Source organism: Cervus canadensis, chromosome 20, assembly GCF_019320065.1.
Source record: "Cervus canadensis isolate Bull #8, Minnesota chromosome 20, ASM1932006v1, whole genome shotgun sequence".
NCBI lineage: Eukaryota > Metazoa > Chordata > Mammalia > Artiodactyla > Cervidae > Cervus > Cervus canadensis.
The window spans coordinates 24,298,543-24,317,609 of NC_057405.1; the positions used below are offsets into that span (position 1 = coordinate 24,298,543).

Consider the following 19,067-nt stretch of genomic DNA (forward strand, 5'->3'; position numbering starts at 1 on the left):
ATTGACATACAGCTTCCCTGATAGCTCAGATCCCCTCGAGAAGGGAAAGGCTATCCACTCCAGTATTCTTGGGCTTCCCTTGTGGCTCAGCCGGTAAAGAATTCGCTGGCAATGAGGGAGACCTGGGTTGGAACCCTGTATGCGCGCACCCTGAGCCCAGCACACGCGCCTCTGAACAGGCTCGCGAATCCCAGGGCCCTGCACACACACACACCCAGGCTCCAGCGCGCACCTCAGATCCCTGCACACGGGCCCCGAGTCCCACGCTTCGCTTATCCCTTGGTCGCACCTCGGATCCCAAGGTTGGGAAGATGCCCTGGAGAAGGGAAAGGCTACCCACTCCAGTATTCTGGCCTAGAGAATTCCATGGACTGTTTAGTCCTTGGGGTCGCAAAGAGTCGGACACGACTGAGCAACTTTCCCTTTCCCTTTCCATGGAAGTTTAAGGTGTACCCCTAACCACCTGCGGATTTCCAGGAGGCTCAGTGGCAAAGAGTCCACCTGCCAGTGGAGGAGACCCAAGAGATGCGAGTTCTATCCCTGGGTCTGGAAGATCCCCTGGAGTGGGGAAAGGCAATCCACTCCAGTATTCTTGCCTGGAAAATTCCATTGACAGGGGAGGCTGGCAGGCTATACAGTCCACGGCACGGCCAAAAGTCACATTGCTGAGCGACGTGTGAACTTAAACTAACCCTCAGACACATACAGGAGGCCAGAAGACTACCCCAGGAAGTTTAGTTAACATTTCTGTCTTCATCCGGTTACCAAAATAATAATAATTTTCTTGTGATGAAAACGTTTAGGATTTGCCTTCTTAGCTTGTTTCTAATCTACCATAAAGCAGTAGTAACTACAGTCACAGTCACCGTGCTAGACATTACCAGCTACGCTTGTAAACCCTGCAGGCGCGCACCCTGAGCGCAGGGCACACGCGCCACGCTTGCGAATCCCGGAGCCCCGCACACACGCCCCCAGCTCCATGGGTATATCTCGGATCCCAGCATACACGCCCCCAGCCCGGAGCGCGCACCTCGGATCCCAGTTCACTAGCCCCGAGTCCCCAGCGTATATTTCAGATCCCAGGACACACCCCCCCAGCCCCGAACGCACTTGTCGGATCCCAGCACATGAGTCCCCAGCCCGGAGCGCGCACCTTGGATCCCAGCACACACACCCCCAGCGCCGAGCGTATATCTCGGACCCCAGCACACGCCCCCAGCCCGGAGCGCGCACCTCGGATGCCCGCAGGAGCGCCCCGTTCCCACCCACCCCGCCAGCCCCGCCTGCGCCCAGAGCCCGCGGACGCCGCTCGCTCACCCTTCTCGCTGACGCTCTCGCTCTCCAGCTCCACGTCCTCGCAGCTCGTGTACTCCGGCGTGGACACACCCTCTTCTTCCGAGCTGCTCACGGACATCTGGCGCCGCTTGCCGCCCCTCTTGGCGCGGTGCGGCTTGGGCGGCGACGGCCTCACCGACTCGGACTGGTCGGAGCTGAGCGAGTCGTTGCGCAGCATGGTCTCCACCTTCTCGCGCTTGGCCTTGCGCACCAGGACGGCCGAGCCGGGGTCCAGGCGGCTCTGCTTCCGGAGCGGCTCCGGGGCCCTGGGCTCCGGGGCCTCCGCCGGGCCTGGGCCGGGCCGGGGCGCCGGCGGGCTGGCGTCGGCGAGCGGCTGGGCGCCCGGCGCCCGGGCCTCCGCGGTCCTCTCGGCCGAGTAGGCGCGCGGCGAGGCGGGCGGCGAGCCCCGGGCGGCGTGGGGCGCGCGCGGGCCGGGCCTGCCCTCGGGCCCCGCGGCCGCCTCGGTGCGCGGCAGGGCCACGTCGCTGTGGCGCCGCTCGTGCCGGGCGCGGGACACCCGCGCGTGCATGCGCATCTGCTGCTCCTCGGGCGGCGGCTGGACCGGGTACCGCGCCAGGTTCGGGTCGCTGCGGTACCGGGTCTGGTACTCCTCCTCCTTCCGCTGCTTCTCCGCTTCCGCCGCCGGGCCTTCCTCGCGTTTCTCTGGCACGACGGAGTAGTCCTGGGACCGGCCTTTCTCCAGCCTTCGGCTTTCCCGCCTTTCCTTCCGCTCCCGTTCTTCCGCGGGCGCCTCTACCGGAGGCGCCGAGGTCCTGGGCGCGCGTTTGCGCTCGCCCTTTGGGGCGCCTTTGCCATTCTGCTCGGCCAGCCCTGGCGTCTTCTTCCTGGGATGCACAAAAGAACGTGGAGAAGGAGAATCGCGTGTAAACTCAAGGCGAGGACCAGACCCCAGAAGAAGCATCCTTGGAAATAATTATCCTTCGATGTCTAATTAAAAAGCGAGATGTTAAAAGAGGCGCATTAAACCTGTATGCCTGAGTAGCTTTCTAAATAGGGCTCCTTTGAGTTACAAGATATTCAGCGTCTTCACAACTGGCTTTAATATTTTTAAATTCTCTATCATAACTGATAGAGATAACAGATCATTTTAAAAATCAATAAATTAATGCAGTAAAGGAACACGTTTTATGCTGACCTCTGCTTGTGAATCAAAGCCTTTAACATGTTCTAGATAAAAATAATATAGGTAATAATAAGTTAGGATAAACGCTAATAGATAAACATCAGTTCAAAAATTTATACCTGACATATATTTGGGCAATATATATTAATCTCTTATTGTAATTGAAACGTTCAAGAAAACGTGAATACAAGTATGTCCATTTCAGAAATTAACTCTACTAGCACTTCAGTTGTAGAACAAAAGTAATTTTTAAGAGATCATGTGCAGTCCAACACTTTTTAGGGAATTGGTTAGAAAAAAAAAAAATGGTTGAAGCCTAGCCTTCATTTTACCTTCCCCAGCAAAAATAGAAATGCTGACATTTTGAAATTATTATTCATTTTTCCTCCCCCGCCAGGCCTTCTCCCTCATTCCAAAATGCAGAGCACAGGGTACCATGTTCAATATCCTATAATAAATCATAACAGAAGAGTATTTGTTTGTGTTCTACTTTGCTTTCCATCTTGTAGGAGGCACTGGCAAAGAAAAAATAAAGGAAAAGTGTTTCACAGTCTGAATATTTAAATTGCATTGTTTAAGATGCCCCCGGAGAAGGTGATGGCAAGCCACTCCAGTACTCTTGCCTGGGAAATCCCATGGATGGAGGAGCCTGGTAGGCTACAGTCCATGGGGTCACTAAGAGTCTGACAGGATTGAGCGACTTCACTTTCACTTTTCATTTTCATGCACTGGAGAAGGAAATGGCAACCCACTCCAGTATTCTTGCCTGGAGAATCCCAGGGACGAGAGACTGGTGGGCTGGCGTCTATGGGGTCGCACAGGGTCGGACACAACTGATGTGACTTAGCAGCAGCAGCAGCAAGATGCCCCATGCCACCCTTTTCTGAACACTGTAGTCCACCTGCTTTGGGAAGCTTTCAGCAAAGACACCAGAAGTTACAGAAAGGGGATGCCTTAGCAAAGTATTCAGATACTATATGCTCTACTGCGCAGTTAAAATGGGGACAGATAGGCTCTTTCTGGAATCCTTAGATCCATAGAAAGGGCTTTCCAGAGAGAACTGGAATTCCAAAGCAGCCTTCACGAACAAAAACTGAGAATAATATACAAGATGCAGAAAAGTAGAGCAGTTTCTATTGTCCATTAACAAAGTAGTAATTGCTAAAATATGTTGTGGGATCAGTCTGAGCAGGGGCTGGTGATAACGGAAAGAAAGGGTCAAAAGTTTCCAATGACACAAAAGCAAAACAGAAGCATGGTCAACTCTGCTTGAGGCATTTAGATTACTTGATCTTTTGAAGTGGGAGAGATTTTCAGGGAGGGTGTAGTTTCATAGGTAGCATTGCTGTTTTCCGGTATAAGAATGCAGTGTTTTCTGGTGCTATGAATGCAGTCATCATAATTAGTTTTCATAAAAGTGAGATGAATGTACCGCAAACCTCAGTAGCTCATTAAATCATGGTTGCCCTTGTTGGAAGTTTCTATGGAGTCGATCTTTTTGTTGTTGTTGAAATGCTGATCAATGATGCTTACCTTGCAGAGTTCATGTGCAGATTAAAGGAGACAGCATCTGTGAAGATGCTTTATGAAAGGATAGCCTTATATGCAAATGGGACTCTTCTCCAGTCTCTTTGAATCTTGTCTTCGAAATAGGCCTTTTCTCACCTCTAATGTTTCCATCCCCACTAGCTCCTGAAGAGTGTACAAATTAGGATCAAAAAGATTCAGATCTTGTTTCCAAAAGAAATATGTACCCCAGGGTTCACTGCAGCACTACTTACAATAGCCAGGACATGGAAGCAACTTAAATGCCCATCAACTGTTGAATGGATGAAGATGTGGTACATATAATATACAATGGAATATGGTGATAAAAAGGAACAAAATAACAGTAATAAAAAGGAAGAAAATAATGTCATTTGCAGCAACATGGATGAGACTAAAGATTGTCATACTAAGTGAAGTAAGTCGGGAAGAGAATAACAAATTTGGTGTGTCATCACATGTATGTGGAATCTAGAAAAATGGTACAGATGAACCTATTTGCAGGGCAGGAATAGAAACACAGACATAGAGAACAGAACTTGTGGACACAGTGATGGAAGGAGAAGTGAAGTGAAGTGAAGCTCAGTCATGTCCGACTCTTTGAGATCCCATGGACTATACAGTCCATAGATTTCTCCAGGCCAGAATGCTGGGGTGGGTAGTCTTCCCCTTCTTCAGGAGATCTTCCCAACCCAGAGATCGAACCCAGGTCTCCTGCATCACAGGCGGATTCTTTCCCAGCTGAGCCACAAGGGAAGCCCAAGAATACTGGAGTGGGTAGCCTATCCCTTCTCCAGCAGATCAGGATTCCTGACCCAGAAATCAAACCGGGGTCTCCTGAATTGCAGGGGGATTCTTTACCAACTGAGCTATCAGGGAAGGAGATGGTGGGACAAATTGAGAGAGTAGCCTTGACATGCATACACCCACGTGTAAAACAGATAGTGGTGGAGGGAGAGGGCAGGGCGAATTGAGAGACTAGCATGGACATACACACATTCCGGTGTGTAAACCATAGCTCATGGGGAAGGGGCTGTGTAGCATAGGGGTTCAGCTCAGTGCTCTGTGATGACCTAGGGAGTGGAAATGGAGGGTGGGGGGGGGCCACAGAAGGAGGGGTTTATCTGCCCATATAACTGATTTACTTTGTTGTATCAGAAACTAACACAGCACTGAAAAGCAATTGTACTCCAATAAAATTTTAAAAATAATGAAATATAAAACAAGACAGCCAGCCACTCCTCCAGTCTCGGCTCATTCTCTGATGGGCCCTGACTACCAACCAGGTCCCCCTCTTCCTCCTCCTCCAGCCCCAACATCCTCACTGTGGTCCTCGGTATTTATATAATCAGCAAGTCATTTATATCATCACAAAAGCTGTTTGCCCTTATTAGTCTTTTTCAAATTTCATCAAAAAGCCTCTCCTCGGTGCCTACTCTTGACTTCTTTGTAGTTTTTCACAGTTCATCATAAGTAGGACTCAAATTTCCTCTTTGGAAACCCTATACCTCCAAACTCTTCCTCTCCTTTAAAAGAAATCCTTTTCTGACCAATCCTGAGCTGCCCTTTCAGCATCTTTTCTCTCCTTAACGCACAGCACTTTGTCACCATGCTGCAAGTCTGGCCACCACCAGGGCGGCTCTGATGTCTTGCCATCATGGTCTCTCCTATTTTGCCTGCCCATCCCACAACTTCTGGGTGTCCTGTCCGCCTGTGTTCAGAAAGCCCTCCCCTTTCCTGTGGCCTCCAAAGAGCTTGAGTTTGTATTGTCTAGCTCTGATCATGTCAGCCCTCTGGGCCAGCTCACTGCCCAGGGCTCTGTCTTCCCTAGGGGACGGAGTGGTGTCTTTCCCAGGATCTGAATGAAAAGGGAATAAGCGCCAGTCATCTTTATGCCCTCTGGCTTCTGCAGTGTTCGGTAATGGTAAACACATGGTGCCTACTGTCTGCATGCACTAGAGGCCTCCCATGAGCCTGTTGCTGAGCACTGGTGTTCCCCCAGGCCTCCAAGGTTCCCGTGAGAATCCCTGGTGACAGAGCCAGGCCTGGAATCCGGATCAGGTCAGCTTTGAAGTCTTTGAGCGTATCGTGGGAGTTTCGTTTGACAAGGAGAATAGAAACCTTCCTTAGCTCCTACCCTCGGATCCTGTCCTCCCACCCAGTGGAATAAATAAGGGTCATACAGACAAAAGCAGGCAAACCTAGTGCTAACTGTCTGGTGTCCCAAACTCCCAGCCTCGGGAAGAAAAGGGCTGTATTCCGCCTTATTAATGCTGTCCCCACCTATTGCACACCATCCTGTTTGGTCATAAATATACGCCTTTGACTGAATGATACAGTCGACAAATTGAAATTAATAAGCTGATCATGTGAGCCCAAGCTTACAAGCCTCCATTGCATTCCATTGTTTTCAGGATAAAGTCTGTGAAATTGAACCTGGCTAAAAGGCCCAGTGGGACCTGGCCACTCAGACCTCACCGTCATCCCCTGCTCCCCCTTCTCCAACTCACCCTCCAGCCAAGAGCATCCTCTGGGTTGTCCCACTGTTCCTTCTGGCCGGACACCCGTGCACCCATCCCTTGCTTCACCTGGCTCTAGTCACCTTCAAAGCTCAGCACAGAAGAAAGCATCCTCCGGGAAGGCTTTGCTGAAGCACCCACACCCCTAAGTGTGCTGTTCCCCATACTCTTCTCTCAGAGCACAGATTCAGCTGCAGGACTCACTCTAACAGCCAATAAACGGTCCAACGGCTGTTCTCACCAAAGGGTTGGAAGTTAGTAGTACACTTGGGTGACTTGTTTACCTCCATGCGGGAGGTGAAAGACAAGCTTCTCAGCAAAGGCCTCCTAAGGAAAGATCCGTTCTAGAGAGAGACAAAGGCAGCGGGATCCCTATCGCCTTTCTGGTCGGGTCCTAGAGGCACCCTTTCTGCATATCTTAGCGGTTCAATTGCTGAAGATGGGTTTGCTCTCCATTTAAGACCTTGCCCTTTGGCTGTGGGTTGCTGACCTCTTACCTGTCCCTGGGAGGCTCGCTTCTAGACCTGGAGGATGCCTGCTTCTGCTCGGGGCCCCCGGCTGGCGGGGCGGGCTCAGCGCCCTTGGTCCTGTCCGTCTGCGCGCCGGGGGCAGCCTGGTCGGGGGCAGAGGCCGCGGCGCTGCTCAGGGGGGTCTGCGACCTCGAGCGCTCTTGGAGCCGGGCTTTCTTCTCTCTAGGCGCCTCGGAACCCGCCCCTGTAGCCGTGTCGCTGAGCGTTCCGTCCTGACTGGGCTGCTGAGGGCCGCTGCCGAAGAACCATGCCCCTGACTTGGTTAAGATTTCCTGTTGCTTTCGACACAAATTGCATACCCACATAACCTATTTGAAGAAGAGAGAACGGTGTAAATTTTCTGTGCTGTGGAAATAAATTTATTTTCATCACACTAAAATACCTCTTAAGGCAAAGCAGAATGGTTGTCATCTTTATGTTGATCCTTGAGCAGGTCTTATGAAAATGAGCCCTGAACAAGTATATGAATGCGTGCAACATGACCCATCGGAAAGCACAGACTTACGGTAACCAGAATAGAGTCCTTCTTGGAATTCATAGTCTATGATTCTGAGTTTCCTATGACCATGTATTCATCACATTTTGAATGGTGACTCTGAAGTTTCATTTAAAATATGCTAGTAAAAATGGTCTAAGCAAGGTAGTTGATTGATTAGAAAAATGTTGTAGGGAACCATGGAATTAATATTTATGTACATATGCCTCTGTGTGTCAAAGGATTTAGAAGCCATCTGTCTTCTCAAGAACCATCCATTATTAAAATCAATATTACAAGATATTCAAGAGGAATAAACAAACAATGAAAGGTAGGGGCCAAAGAACAGGACAGGTTGTATATATTTTCTAGTTTACTAGTAATCAAGTAAGCTCAGCTATAAGAGCTATTTTGGAACCATCACTGGGAAACACATCCACTGATAAATTATGAAATGTATCACCATTTAAAATCTATATAGCTGCTCTCTTCTTGGGAACACTTACAGTGAAGGTAATAATGGGGACAATGGTGTTCAGAGAAATAATAAATAATAATACAACAGCCAAGCCTGCCTCAGTTACGCTTCTCAGAATGCACTTCAGTTATTCTTTTGCATTTCAGAAGCAGCACCTCCGGAAAGGCTCATCACCTATCTCCAGGTGCCCATTTCCACTAATAAGACCAAGTCAACAATCACTCAAATTTATCGTGTGAGGATGGATAAATCCTAGATACATCAAGTGAGAAGCAATGTAAGGCAGTAGAAGCATGGTTTAGTTGACAAAAAGAAGAAAATAGAATACTGAAAACTTTCCAATGGATATGAGGAAAATTATCACTTGTTACTGTTTATAAGACTAAAGCTAAAATGATAATGAGATGAGAAGAAAAGTAATACATTTTAAAAAGGAAAATATTGCAGATGAACTGCTAAGAACTCCTTCTTTCCAACCAAGAAAATTCAAATGAATTAATAAAATGGGGAAAACTAAGATGTAGCAAATATATTTGCTATAATATGTTTAAGATTTATGACACTTAACTCAGCCCTCTATATTTCCTTGGGTCACAAAACAAAGAAAATTTGGTCTACAAAATCAGTTAATTATAACATCTGTACAATGTATTATATCATGGACATCTACTGAAATGTTAGACAAGATGAGCAATATGCTATATATGCCAATACCAAAATAAAGGAACTATGGAGTGGAACTTCAATTTAACATGCTTGCCAAATATGGCTATACTTTGACAGCATCCTTCCATCTCTTTGATGTTATGAATGAAGTCCCTCAGAAGTTCTGACTGATTGGACATGGAGGTATCAATGACAACGTCGTGAGCATGCTACCCTAGAATCAGGACTTCCATCAACAGTGACACCAAGTGTCCTCCGCCCAGACCCTGGATGAGGACAGGTGACACCCTTCCTCTTTGGCTGCCTCATTGGTTGCTAAGACAGTGAAGGGAAGGTCTGAATTCATGGAGTCCTAGGACTTTGATATGAAATTTTGACAATTTCACAGTAACTAAGTAGACATTAAAACCTATTGATTACACCAATAATTTGCAAAGTATTACTTAGCATCAAGTTAGTTTCTTCTATACAAAAACATTAAGGTGTACTTAGGATAAATATATCTTTCCTTTAAAACTGTGCATAGCACAGCAAAATTTACAATTATTACACAAGTTCCAAAATGGAATTAACCTGAGTAAAGAGGCAGAAAAAGAGCAGGAAGGAGACTATATGATTCATAACAAATCTGCATATTTCTTATAAAATTGATATCACAGTTTTATTTGTTTCATGATTTTAAGTATTATAAAAATGGACTAATAAAAAGTAATTGTCAGATTTGGCCAAGTTCCAAATTTTGAATATGTGCAGAACTGCTGTAGGATTAATAAAAGCAAACAGAATGTGCTTTTTACTAATTCAGTTCAGTTCAGTCACTCAGTCATGTCTGACTCTTGGCAACCCCATGGACTACAGCACACCAGGCTTCCCTGTCCATCACCAACTCCAAGAGTTTGCTCAAACTCATGTCCATGGAGTCAATAATGTCATCCAACCATCTCATTCTCTGTCGTTCCCTTCTCTTCCTGCCTTCAATCTTTCTCAGCATCAGGGTCTTTTCCAATGAGTCAGTTCTTTGCATCAGGTGGCCAAAGTATTGGAGTTTCAGCTTCAGCATCAGTCCTTCCAATGTATATTCAGGACTGATCTCCTTTAGGATGGACTGGTCGGGTCTCCGTGCTGTCCAAGGGACTCTTAAGTCTTCTCCAACACCACAGTTCAAAAGCATCAATTCTTTGGTGCTCAGCTTTCTTTATGGTCCAACTCTCACATCCATACATGGCTGCTGGAAAAACCATAGCTTTGACTACATGGACCTTTTTCGGCAAAGTAATGTCTCTGCTTTTTAATATGCTGTCTAGGTCGGTCATAGCTTTTCTTCCAAGGAGCGAGCATCTTTTAATTTCATGGCTGCAGTCACCATCTGCAGTGATTGTGGAACCCAAGAAAATAGTCTGTCACTGTTTCCATTGTTTCCCCATCTATTTGCCATGAATTGATGGGACCAGATAGCATGATCTTAGTTTTCTGAATGTTGAGCTTTAAGTCAACTTTCCCCCTCTCCTTTTTCACTTTCACCAAGAGGCTCTTTAGTTCTTCTTCACTTTCTGCCATAAGGGTGGTGTCATCTACATATCTGAGTTTATTGATATGTCTCCTGGCAATTTTCATTCCAACTTGTGCTTCATCCAGCCCATCATTTTGCATGATGTACTCTCCATAGTAGCTAAATAAGTAGGGTGACAATATACAGCCTTGATGTACTCCTTTTCCAATTTTGAAGCAGTCCATTGTTCCATGTCCAGTTCTAACTCTTATTTCTTGACCTGCATACAGATTTCTCAGAAGGCAGGAAAGGTGGCTTGATATTTCCATCTCTTTAAGAATTTTCCACAGTTTGTTGTGATTGACACAAAGGTTTTGGCATAGTCAATAAAGCAGAAGTAGATGTTTTTCTGGAATTCTCTTGCTTTATCTATGATCCAACGGATGTTGGCACTTTGATCTCTGGTTCCTCTACCTTTTCTAAATCTAGTTTGTACATCTGGAAGTTCCCAATTCACGTGCTGTTGAAGTCAATTAAATTTTACAATTCACCTAATTTTATTTTTACTTTATTTAAAAAGTTACAGTTAATGGTTAGTAGAAGCAGCTACTTCAGCATTTTGTAATATTATCTATTCATTTAAATCTGTGATATTATATTTGTCAAACTTTAACAGTTAGGAAAACTCTTGTGTAGTTCCAAATTTTCCTACATCGTATTTATTTGTGTACCACAGTATTTTTATATTTGTACTTAAAAATTAATTAAAAGTATGGTCAACCTATCTTCCAGTTTAAAGCAAAATTAACTGTTAGGAGGTAAAATATTTTTATTAAAATACTACTTCTCAATATCCATTCTTAGTTATTTAAATTACTCTTGACCCAAAGTTTACAAGCAAAAAAGAAATTGCTTATGTGAGTTGTAAAGAAAAATATTTGGAACTGCAATAAAATATTAGTCATATCTTTTAACACAGTTCATATCAAACATTGCAGACATGTATAAAAATGACCAATTAGTTGCTAATAAGCAATGCAGTTATTTGTGCTTAAAGATTCTGTTTTTGAATTTAATATTAACTATTATTAACTATTATTAATATTAACTAATATTAATAAGTCAATAAGAATATTTATTCTAATAGTTAATAATAATATTAGCTAATATTAACTATATATAACATCTATATGTGTGTGTATACATATATATATATATGCATGTCTACTGGCATAGTTACCTCTTAACCGTATTCCTAATATATATTTAAAAGTAGAATGATGTACAGTGATCATTTACTGCCATTTATTGATGATTTTATTACTTTTGTTCATTTCAGTTGTACCAATGTTTCTACATATCCATTAGGATATTAACTGCCCCAACATTTTGTGTATTTATCAATTGAATTAATAGCATTTTCTTATCCATTTAATAACTGTTTGATAGAGTTTTCAAATTGTTACTTGTCATATCAACTATTTTTTTGTTACAAAGATGACTTTTCATTTTACATTGTCTAATCTGTTGTGCTCTTCCTTAATGATTCTTCTGTTGCTTCTAATTTAGCACCAAACATGCTGTGATAATTCATTTTTATTTTCATTGACTATTCATATGTTTTAATATGTTACAATTTAGTTGTTGATCCCTCAGAATTTATTTTGATGTGTGACAAGAGACAGGGGTCTAAAGTGGTTGTCTTTCCCTCAGAGCTAACTACCTTGACATGATGTACTGAGTAATCCTTCTCATCTCATCACTGAACTTCAAAGAAGCAGGTGGTGTCTAAACAGCCCAGGCTCTCACCTCAGATCCGCCTCGTGTTTGCTATTTACTCCGGCCCCCTTTCATAGCCTCCATAACCCATCAGTAAACTTAGGATCCTGGCAGTTCCTAACTCACTGAGTTGTTTGGGGATTAATGACATAATCCATCTAAATCACTCAGCACAGAGCCTGATAGACAGTAAGAGCTTACGAGGCACTAATCACATGGTAATGTCTAATTATTACTAACAATTAATCATTACCATCATCATTACCTTGTTAATCATATGTATAAAATTTTGGGGGCTCTCTGTAGCATACAAAGCCAGCAAGAAAATTGTATTTTGTTCCTGCAGAGAAAGAGACAGACGTTCCCGTGCAGTTGTTGATTTAGCCACATCAGTTAAACTATGATGCACAGCCCTCCATCTTGAGTTGCTTCCACACGGGCTGCCTGAGGGTGTGTCTCTCATTGCTCTTGTTTGTGTAAAGTCAAACATTTTTATTATCTGTGTGGGTCGTGACATGTCAAAGGTGGTGAACACTGAATGTGATGAATTAGGGGTGGACTGGCCCACCTTCCTGCTCTGCTAATGAGGAAGTTACATCATCTCTCTATACTTCAGTTTACTCATTCATAAAATAGGGAAAATAATAATAATGATGATTTCATAGACTATGTGTTAGGATTTAGTTAGTGAGAGAATATATACAACCTTGTTTAGCACATGGAAAGCACTCAATACATATAAATGGTTAACAGCAAACAAAAACTCACTTTAGTTTTAGAAGACAACTTTAGTTAAAGGTAAGTAGTCATGAAAAAAAAAATTAAAAAAAATAAAAAAAATAATAAAACTATATGGTTGCAAACTTCAAAAAAAAAAAAGTTAAGTAGTCATTTTTTTTTCTGTAAAAAGTGCCATACTCTGCACATATTTCTGATTTAAACAAGTATTTCTTTAGTGTACTTTTTTCCCCCAGGCTATGGGGATACAGCAGTGAACAAAATGACATATGGAGTTCACATTCCAGTGAAGAAGACAGACAAAAACAAAAAATGATAGTAAATAGATGAGGTATGCTGGGTAGTGAGAAGTGCAATAAAAAAAAAAATGAAAAAGAACAGGCATTCTGTGTGGTGGTGGATAGGGTTGGTTTACCTTCATAGTAGCCGTTGGGAACATTTAACTGAGAGAGGGTATTGAAAAAGTTCGGCTGTAAAGACAAAAGTGAAGTGAAGACGATTTTGAAAGTGAACACGAAAGTGAAGTGAAGATGATTTTGAGGAGATACAAACCTGTCGATTTCAAGGCAGTGAAGGTGGAGCACTGTGGAAGGTTCACCAAGCAACTAGGGTCAGCCTGAGTGGGTCTTTGGGAGTCACGGCAAAGACTGACTTTCGTGATGAGAGTGATGGAAACTCGTGGAAGGTTTTGAGCAGAGAAGTGACCTAATGTTTTATGTTTTAATAGGATCCTTCTAGCTACTGTGTTGGGGACAAAATGCAGAAACTCAGCTGAAGATCTTTTTGAATTGAATTCTAACACAGTAAGTTCCCTACATAAGTGCCAGTTCTGTTTAAAGAGCTTGTTTCATCAGTCCAGTCTGTAAGTCCAATAAAGTTAGCCCAGCTAACACAGTGGGTTATACAGAAATGTCCTGTAATAAGTTTGTAGTACTTTTCACACAAATAATACATAAAAACACAAAAAATAAAGAAAATATTTTAATTTTACAGTGCAGTACCTTGAAAAATACAGTAGTACTGCGTAGCAGCTGGCATGCAGGGGCTGGCATCAGTGAACAGGCAAGAAGAGTTACTGACCGGAGGGGAGAGGGGCTGGGAGACTGCAGAGCTGAAGGATCGTCAGCAAGGGGAGACGGAGGGCAAGCAGCAATTTCACTCACACCTGATGCTGGTGGAACACACATTCGCATCTTAGAAATGTTGCAACTTGAAGGTTCATATGTAGGGGGTTTACTATCCTGCTCCTTGGGTTCATTTTTGCTATGTATTGTTTTTAAGCCCTGTAGGTTATCTTTTTGTTGGTGGTGCATCTCTTCTTCCATACAGCACAAGACTGAACTGTATTTATTTGTCTAATTTTTGTTTTAGTAGCATCTAGATATGCACAGTCCTTATTTTAGAAGTCCCGACTCATACTCTTTTCCTGGCATTCCGTAAGTTTATTGACATTTAATAAATTGTGGCAATTATTATTGCTATAATCTTAATTTAAGGAGCAGAATCATATTTGTTGTTTGCAAAGACAGTATTAAGGAACTCTGTATGAAAATTCACAAGTTCAAATTTATCCTTTTCAATGACATGCACGCGTGCATGCTCAGTCGCTTCAGTCATGTCTGACTCTTTGCAACCCCATTGACTGTGGCCCACCAGGCTCCTCTGTCCTTGGGATTCTCCAGGCAAGAACACTGAAGTGGGTTGCCATGCCCTCCTCCAGGAGAATCTTTCCAACTCAGGGATCTAATCTGCATCTCTTATGTCTCCTGCATTGGCAGGCAGGCTCTTTATTACTAGCGCCACCTGGGAAGCCCCTTCTAGTGAAAGAAAGTGTATAAGGTCTCATAAAATATTCTTCTCTGAGTAAAATGACTCCTATTATAGATATTACTTGGCCAAAGGATAACTGGCATTATTGAAATTCATAGGTAATATTGAAGTACTTTTTATTCTTTTGATTCATAACATCATATAAGTTTCACATGTACAATATTTTATTTTTAATTCTGTATACAGGACTGCATGCTCACCACCAAAAATTTAGTTTCCACCTGTCACCATCAAGTTGACCCCCTTTACTCATTTCAGCCTCCCCAACCTCCCCTTCACTCTGTTAACCAAAACTCTGTTCCCTGTAACTTCTGGTTCTGTTTGGTTTGTTCATTCATTTTGTTTGTTTCCTTGTTTTATTATATTGCACTTATGTGTGAAACTATTTGTCTTTCTCTATTTGACGTATTTCACTTGGCATGATGCCCTCAAGATCAATCCATGTAGTCACAAATGGGAAAAGTAAATATCTTTTCTAATGGCTGAGAAATATTCCATTATATAAGACACATCTCCTTTATACATTCATCTGTTGACAGGCACTGTAGATAATGCTATGGTGAATATGGGGGGGGCATTTTTTTTTTTCAAATTAGTGCTTTGATAATCTTTGAATAAAACGTCCAGAAGTGGAATAGCTAGATCATATGGTAGTAATATTTGGAATTTTGGGGGGAATACCTATAATTCCTCAGGACTTCCCTGGTAGCTCAACTGGTAAAGAATTCTCCATATTATCTTCACCAATTTACAGTCTCACCAACAGGACATGAGGGTTCCCTTTACTCCATATCCTTTGATTTCTTTGTTGACACAATAGTTGTTCAGTAGCACGTTGTTTAGTCTGCATGTTTTGTGATTTTCCAGCTTTCCAGCTTTAGTTGATCTCCAGTCTCATACCTTTGTGATTAGAAAAGATTCTGTATACAATTTTGATCTTCTTAAATGTCTTCTGTCCCCATATATGGTCTTTCCTAACAAGCCCCATGTGCACTTGGAAGGAATGTATATTCTGATGCATTTGGATGGAATGTTCTGTATAAATCTACCAAGCCCATTCAAGTTCATTTTTGTATAAGGGGATTCCCAGCTGACACAGTTAGGAAGAAATCTGCCTGCCAATGCAGAGGCCATAGGTTTGATGCCTGGGTTGGGAAGATCCCCTGAATGAGGAAATGACAATGCACTGCAGTAGGATTGCCTGGAAGATTCCATGGACAAAGGAGCCTGGCAGGCTACAGTCCATGGGGTCACTAAGAGTTGGACACAACTGAGGGATTGAGCACAATTATGTCTAAAGTTTCATTTCAGGCCTCTGTCTCCTTTTTAACTTTCTTTCTAGATGATCCATCCATTGATGTATTGATGCTTCTATACCAGGGTGCATATATATTAGTCACTGTTATGTCTTCTTGACGAATTGTCCCCTTTATCTTTATATAACGCCCATCTTTGTTTCGGCTTGAAGACTATTTTCTCTGATATGAAAGTAGCTATACCCACTTTCTTTTGGCTGACATTTCCTTAGCATATAATCTTTCATCCCTTCTCTTTGAGCTTATGTTTGTCTTTAGAGCTATAGTTTGGTCCTGTTTTTTAATCCATCTAGCTACTCTGTGTCTTTTCAATGGTGAATTCAATTTATTTATATTTAAGGTGATTATTGATAAATGAGAACTTAGTATTGCCATTTTATTTTTTCCTTTTCTGGTGGTTCTATATTGCCATTGATTCTTTACGTTTTTGTCTGTCATTTTAATTTGGTGGTTTTCTATTAATATCTCATAAGTAAAATAATCTGTTTTATGCAGATGACATCTTTTCATTTGCCTACATGGATAACATCCCTTTTTTCTTCCCTATTTATGTTTTTGTTGTCTCAAAGTATTCTTTTATTATGTTGTGAGTTTATTACCAAATTGAAATAGCTATTGTTATTTTTTTTATTGCTTTTTCTTCTTTAACAACCTATTCTAACAACCTCTTCAATCTGATTCTATTTACCTACTTATTCAAAGTTTGTATATTAAAAAAAATTGTTTTTGATGTGGACAATTTTTAATGTCTTTATTTAATATCTTATAATATTGCTTCTGTTGTTTTCTTTTTTTTTTTAAGTTCTGTTCTTTTGGCCGTGAGGCATGTGGTATCTTAATTCCCAGATCAGGGATCACACCACAGTCCCTGCATTGGAAGATGAAGTCCTAACCACTGGCCTGCCAGAGAAGTCCCATCAAAGTACTTTTGACTTTTTTTTTTTCTCAAGTAGAAGAGTTCCTTCCAACTTTTCTAGTAAGGCAAGTCTGATGATGATGAACTCCCTCAGCTTTTATTGCTCTGAGACAGCTTTTATTTCTCCTTCATGTCTGCAGGGTAACTTTCCTGGATAGAGTATTCTTGCCTGACATTTTTCCTCTATCAGTGTTCTGAGGATGTCATTCTGCTTTCTTGGCTTGCAGAGTTTCTGCTGAGAAATCTGCTGGCAGCCTAATAGAGGTTACTTTGCAAGTGACCATCCATTTTTCCCCAACCACTTTAAAATTCTTTGTCATTGATTTTCAATAGTTTTAATATAACGTCTCTTGGAAATGGTCTTTTTACATTGAGATAATTAGGTGTTCTCAGTTTCATGGAATGGTAAGTCCAGTTCCTTCCTAAGGTTTGGGAAATTCTCAATTAATATTTCTTTAAATAAATTCTCTACTCTTTTCTTCTTTCTTCTCCTGGGATAACTATTCCCTTAATTTTGCACTTCCTAATAGGGTTAGATAGTTCTTGCAGAGTTTCTTCTTTTTTAAAATGTCTTAATTCCCTTTCCTCTTGTGCATGTATGATTTCTAGACTTCCATCTTTGAGCTCACTAATTCTTCCATATGGTCCGTTTTATTTCCAATGCATTTAATGCATTCTTCATGCCCTTAATTGAGGTCTTTGGCTCCAAAATTTCTGTTAGGATCTTTTTCAGAATTTCAGTCTTTTTGGTAAAGTATTCTTTCTGTTTGAGAATTTTATTCCTAAACTCATGGACCTGCCTGAGTTCTTGCTTCTCTGCATCTCTTATTCCATTTTGATCAGAACTCCCTTTTTGCCATGCCATGTGACATGTGGGATCATAGTTTCATGGCCAGGGATTGAACCTGTGCTTGAGAGTGTGGCGTCTTAATTGCTGGACTGCCAGTGAAGTGCCACAAAATATTTTTGAAGCTTATACAATAAATGGGTATTTATTTAATAAATTATATCCATGTCTATTAGATTAACACAGTATTTACAGTATAAAACATGCAAAATATAAATTTAAATGAATGAGATTAAAATATATAGAATAATAATAGAATAATATATATAAAATATATAGAAAAATAATAGAATAATAATTTTATTTTGTACTTGAATAAAATTATAAAATAATCACAAAAAATATTAGAATATCCTAATTTTGAAAATAAAGGAACACATACCTAAGTATGCCAATGTCACAGAAGAAATCACAAAATTAAAATGTATTTTTGGTCTAAATGATAATAAAATACAACTTATCAAAATTTCTGAGATGTTGCTAAAGTACCTTTTAGAAAATTATAGCTTTAAATACTGCATTCCAAAAGAAAAAAATTACAAAATCAATGATCTCAGTTTTGACAATAAAAAGAACAAAAATAATAAAATTAATTAACAAGAATAATGAAATAAAGAAGAAAACAATAAAGATGAGAGGGGAAATCCATTACACATAAAATTTAAAAATCAATAAAACCTAGAGAAAATTGATGAAATTAGAAACTGGCTTCTTTGAAAGGACTAATATAATTGATGAATGTCCCACTTCAGTGAAAAATTTAAAAAAACAGAAAATAGAATTACCAAAAGAGAAGACAGTGCCACAGACCCTAGATTCATTAAAAAGATAAATAAGGGAATATTATGAACAACATATTTATTTATATATAAATGTACATTTATATATAAATATACAATATATACTATATATAAATATATATACAAATATGTTTATAAATTAGTATACTATATATATATTAACAATACATTTATTTATGCCTATAAATAAAATCTGAGTGCTTGGTGGCTCAGCCATGTCCACCTTTCTGTGACCCCATGGACTGTAGCTCACCAGGCTCTTCTGTCCATGCAATTTTCCAGGCAAGATTACTGGAGTGGATTGCCCATTCCTACTTCAGGGGATCTTCCCAACCCAAGGATCAAACCTGCATTTCCTGTATTGGCAGGCAGGTTCTTTATCACTATGGCCACCTGGAAAGCCTCAATAAATTAATTAACATGCGTCAAATAGAGAAATTCCATTAAAATTCAAACTACTAAATATAATACAAGAAAAAACAAAAAACCTGAATAGCTCCATAAGTAGTAAAGTGGTTGGATTCATAATTAAAAGACAATACAATGAAAATTCCAGAACCAGATATCTTTAATGGAAAATTCTTTTAAAAATTTATCAAAGTAAATGATATTTAAAGTGTAAATGGTACCAATATAATACGAAATTTTTTTTAGTAAAAA

At 41.2% G+C, this 19,067-nt stretch overlaps 1 protein-coding gene across 28 annotated transcripts in view; it reads right to left on the reverse strand.

The window, feature by feature from the left end:
- Positions 1 to 19,067, reverse strand: part of RIMS1 (regulating synaptic membrane exocytosis 1) — a 582,755-nt gene that overhangs the window by 237,725 nt on the left and 325,963 nt on the right. For all 28 annotated transcript variants that reach the window (XM_043439256.1, XM_043439244.1, XM_043439243.1 and 25 more), the window contains exons 5-6: positions 7,041 to 7,381; positions 1,318 to 2,180 (exon numbers count right to left, since the gene is read on the reverse strand). In XM_043439256.1, coding sequence (XP_043295191.1) covers positions 1,318 to 2,180; positions 7,041 to 7,381 — 1,204 coding nt within the window. The remainder of the gene's footprint in view (positions 1 to 1,317; positions 2,181 to 7,040; positions 7,382 to 19,067) is intronic.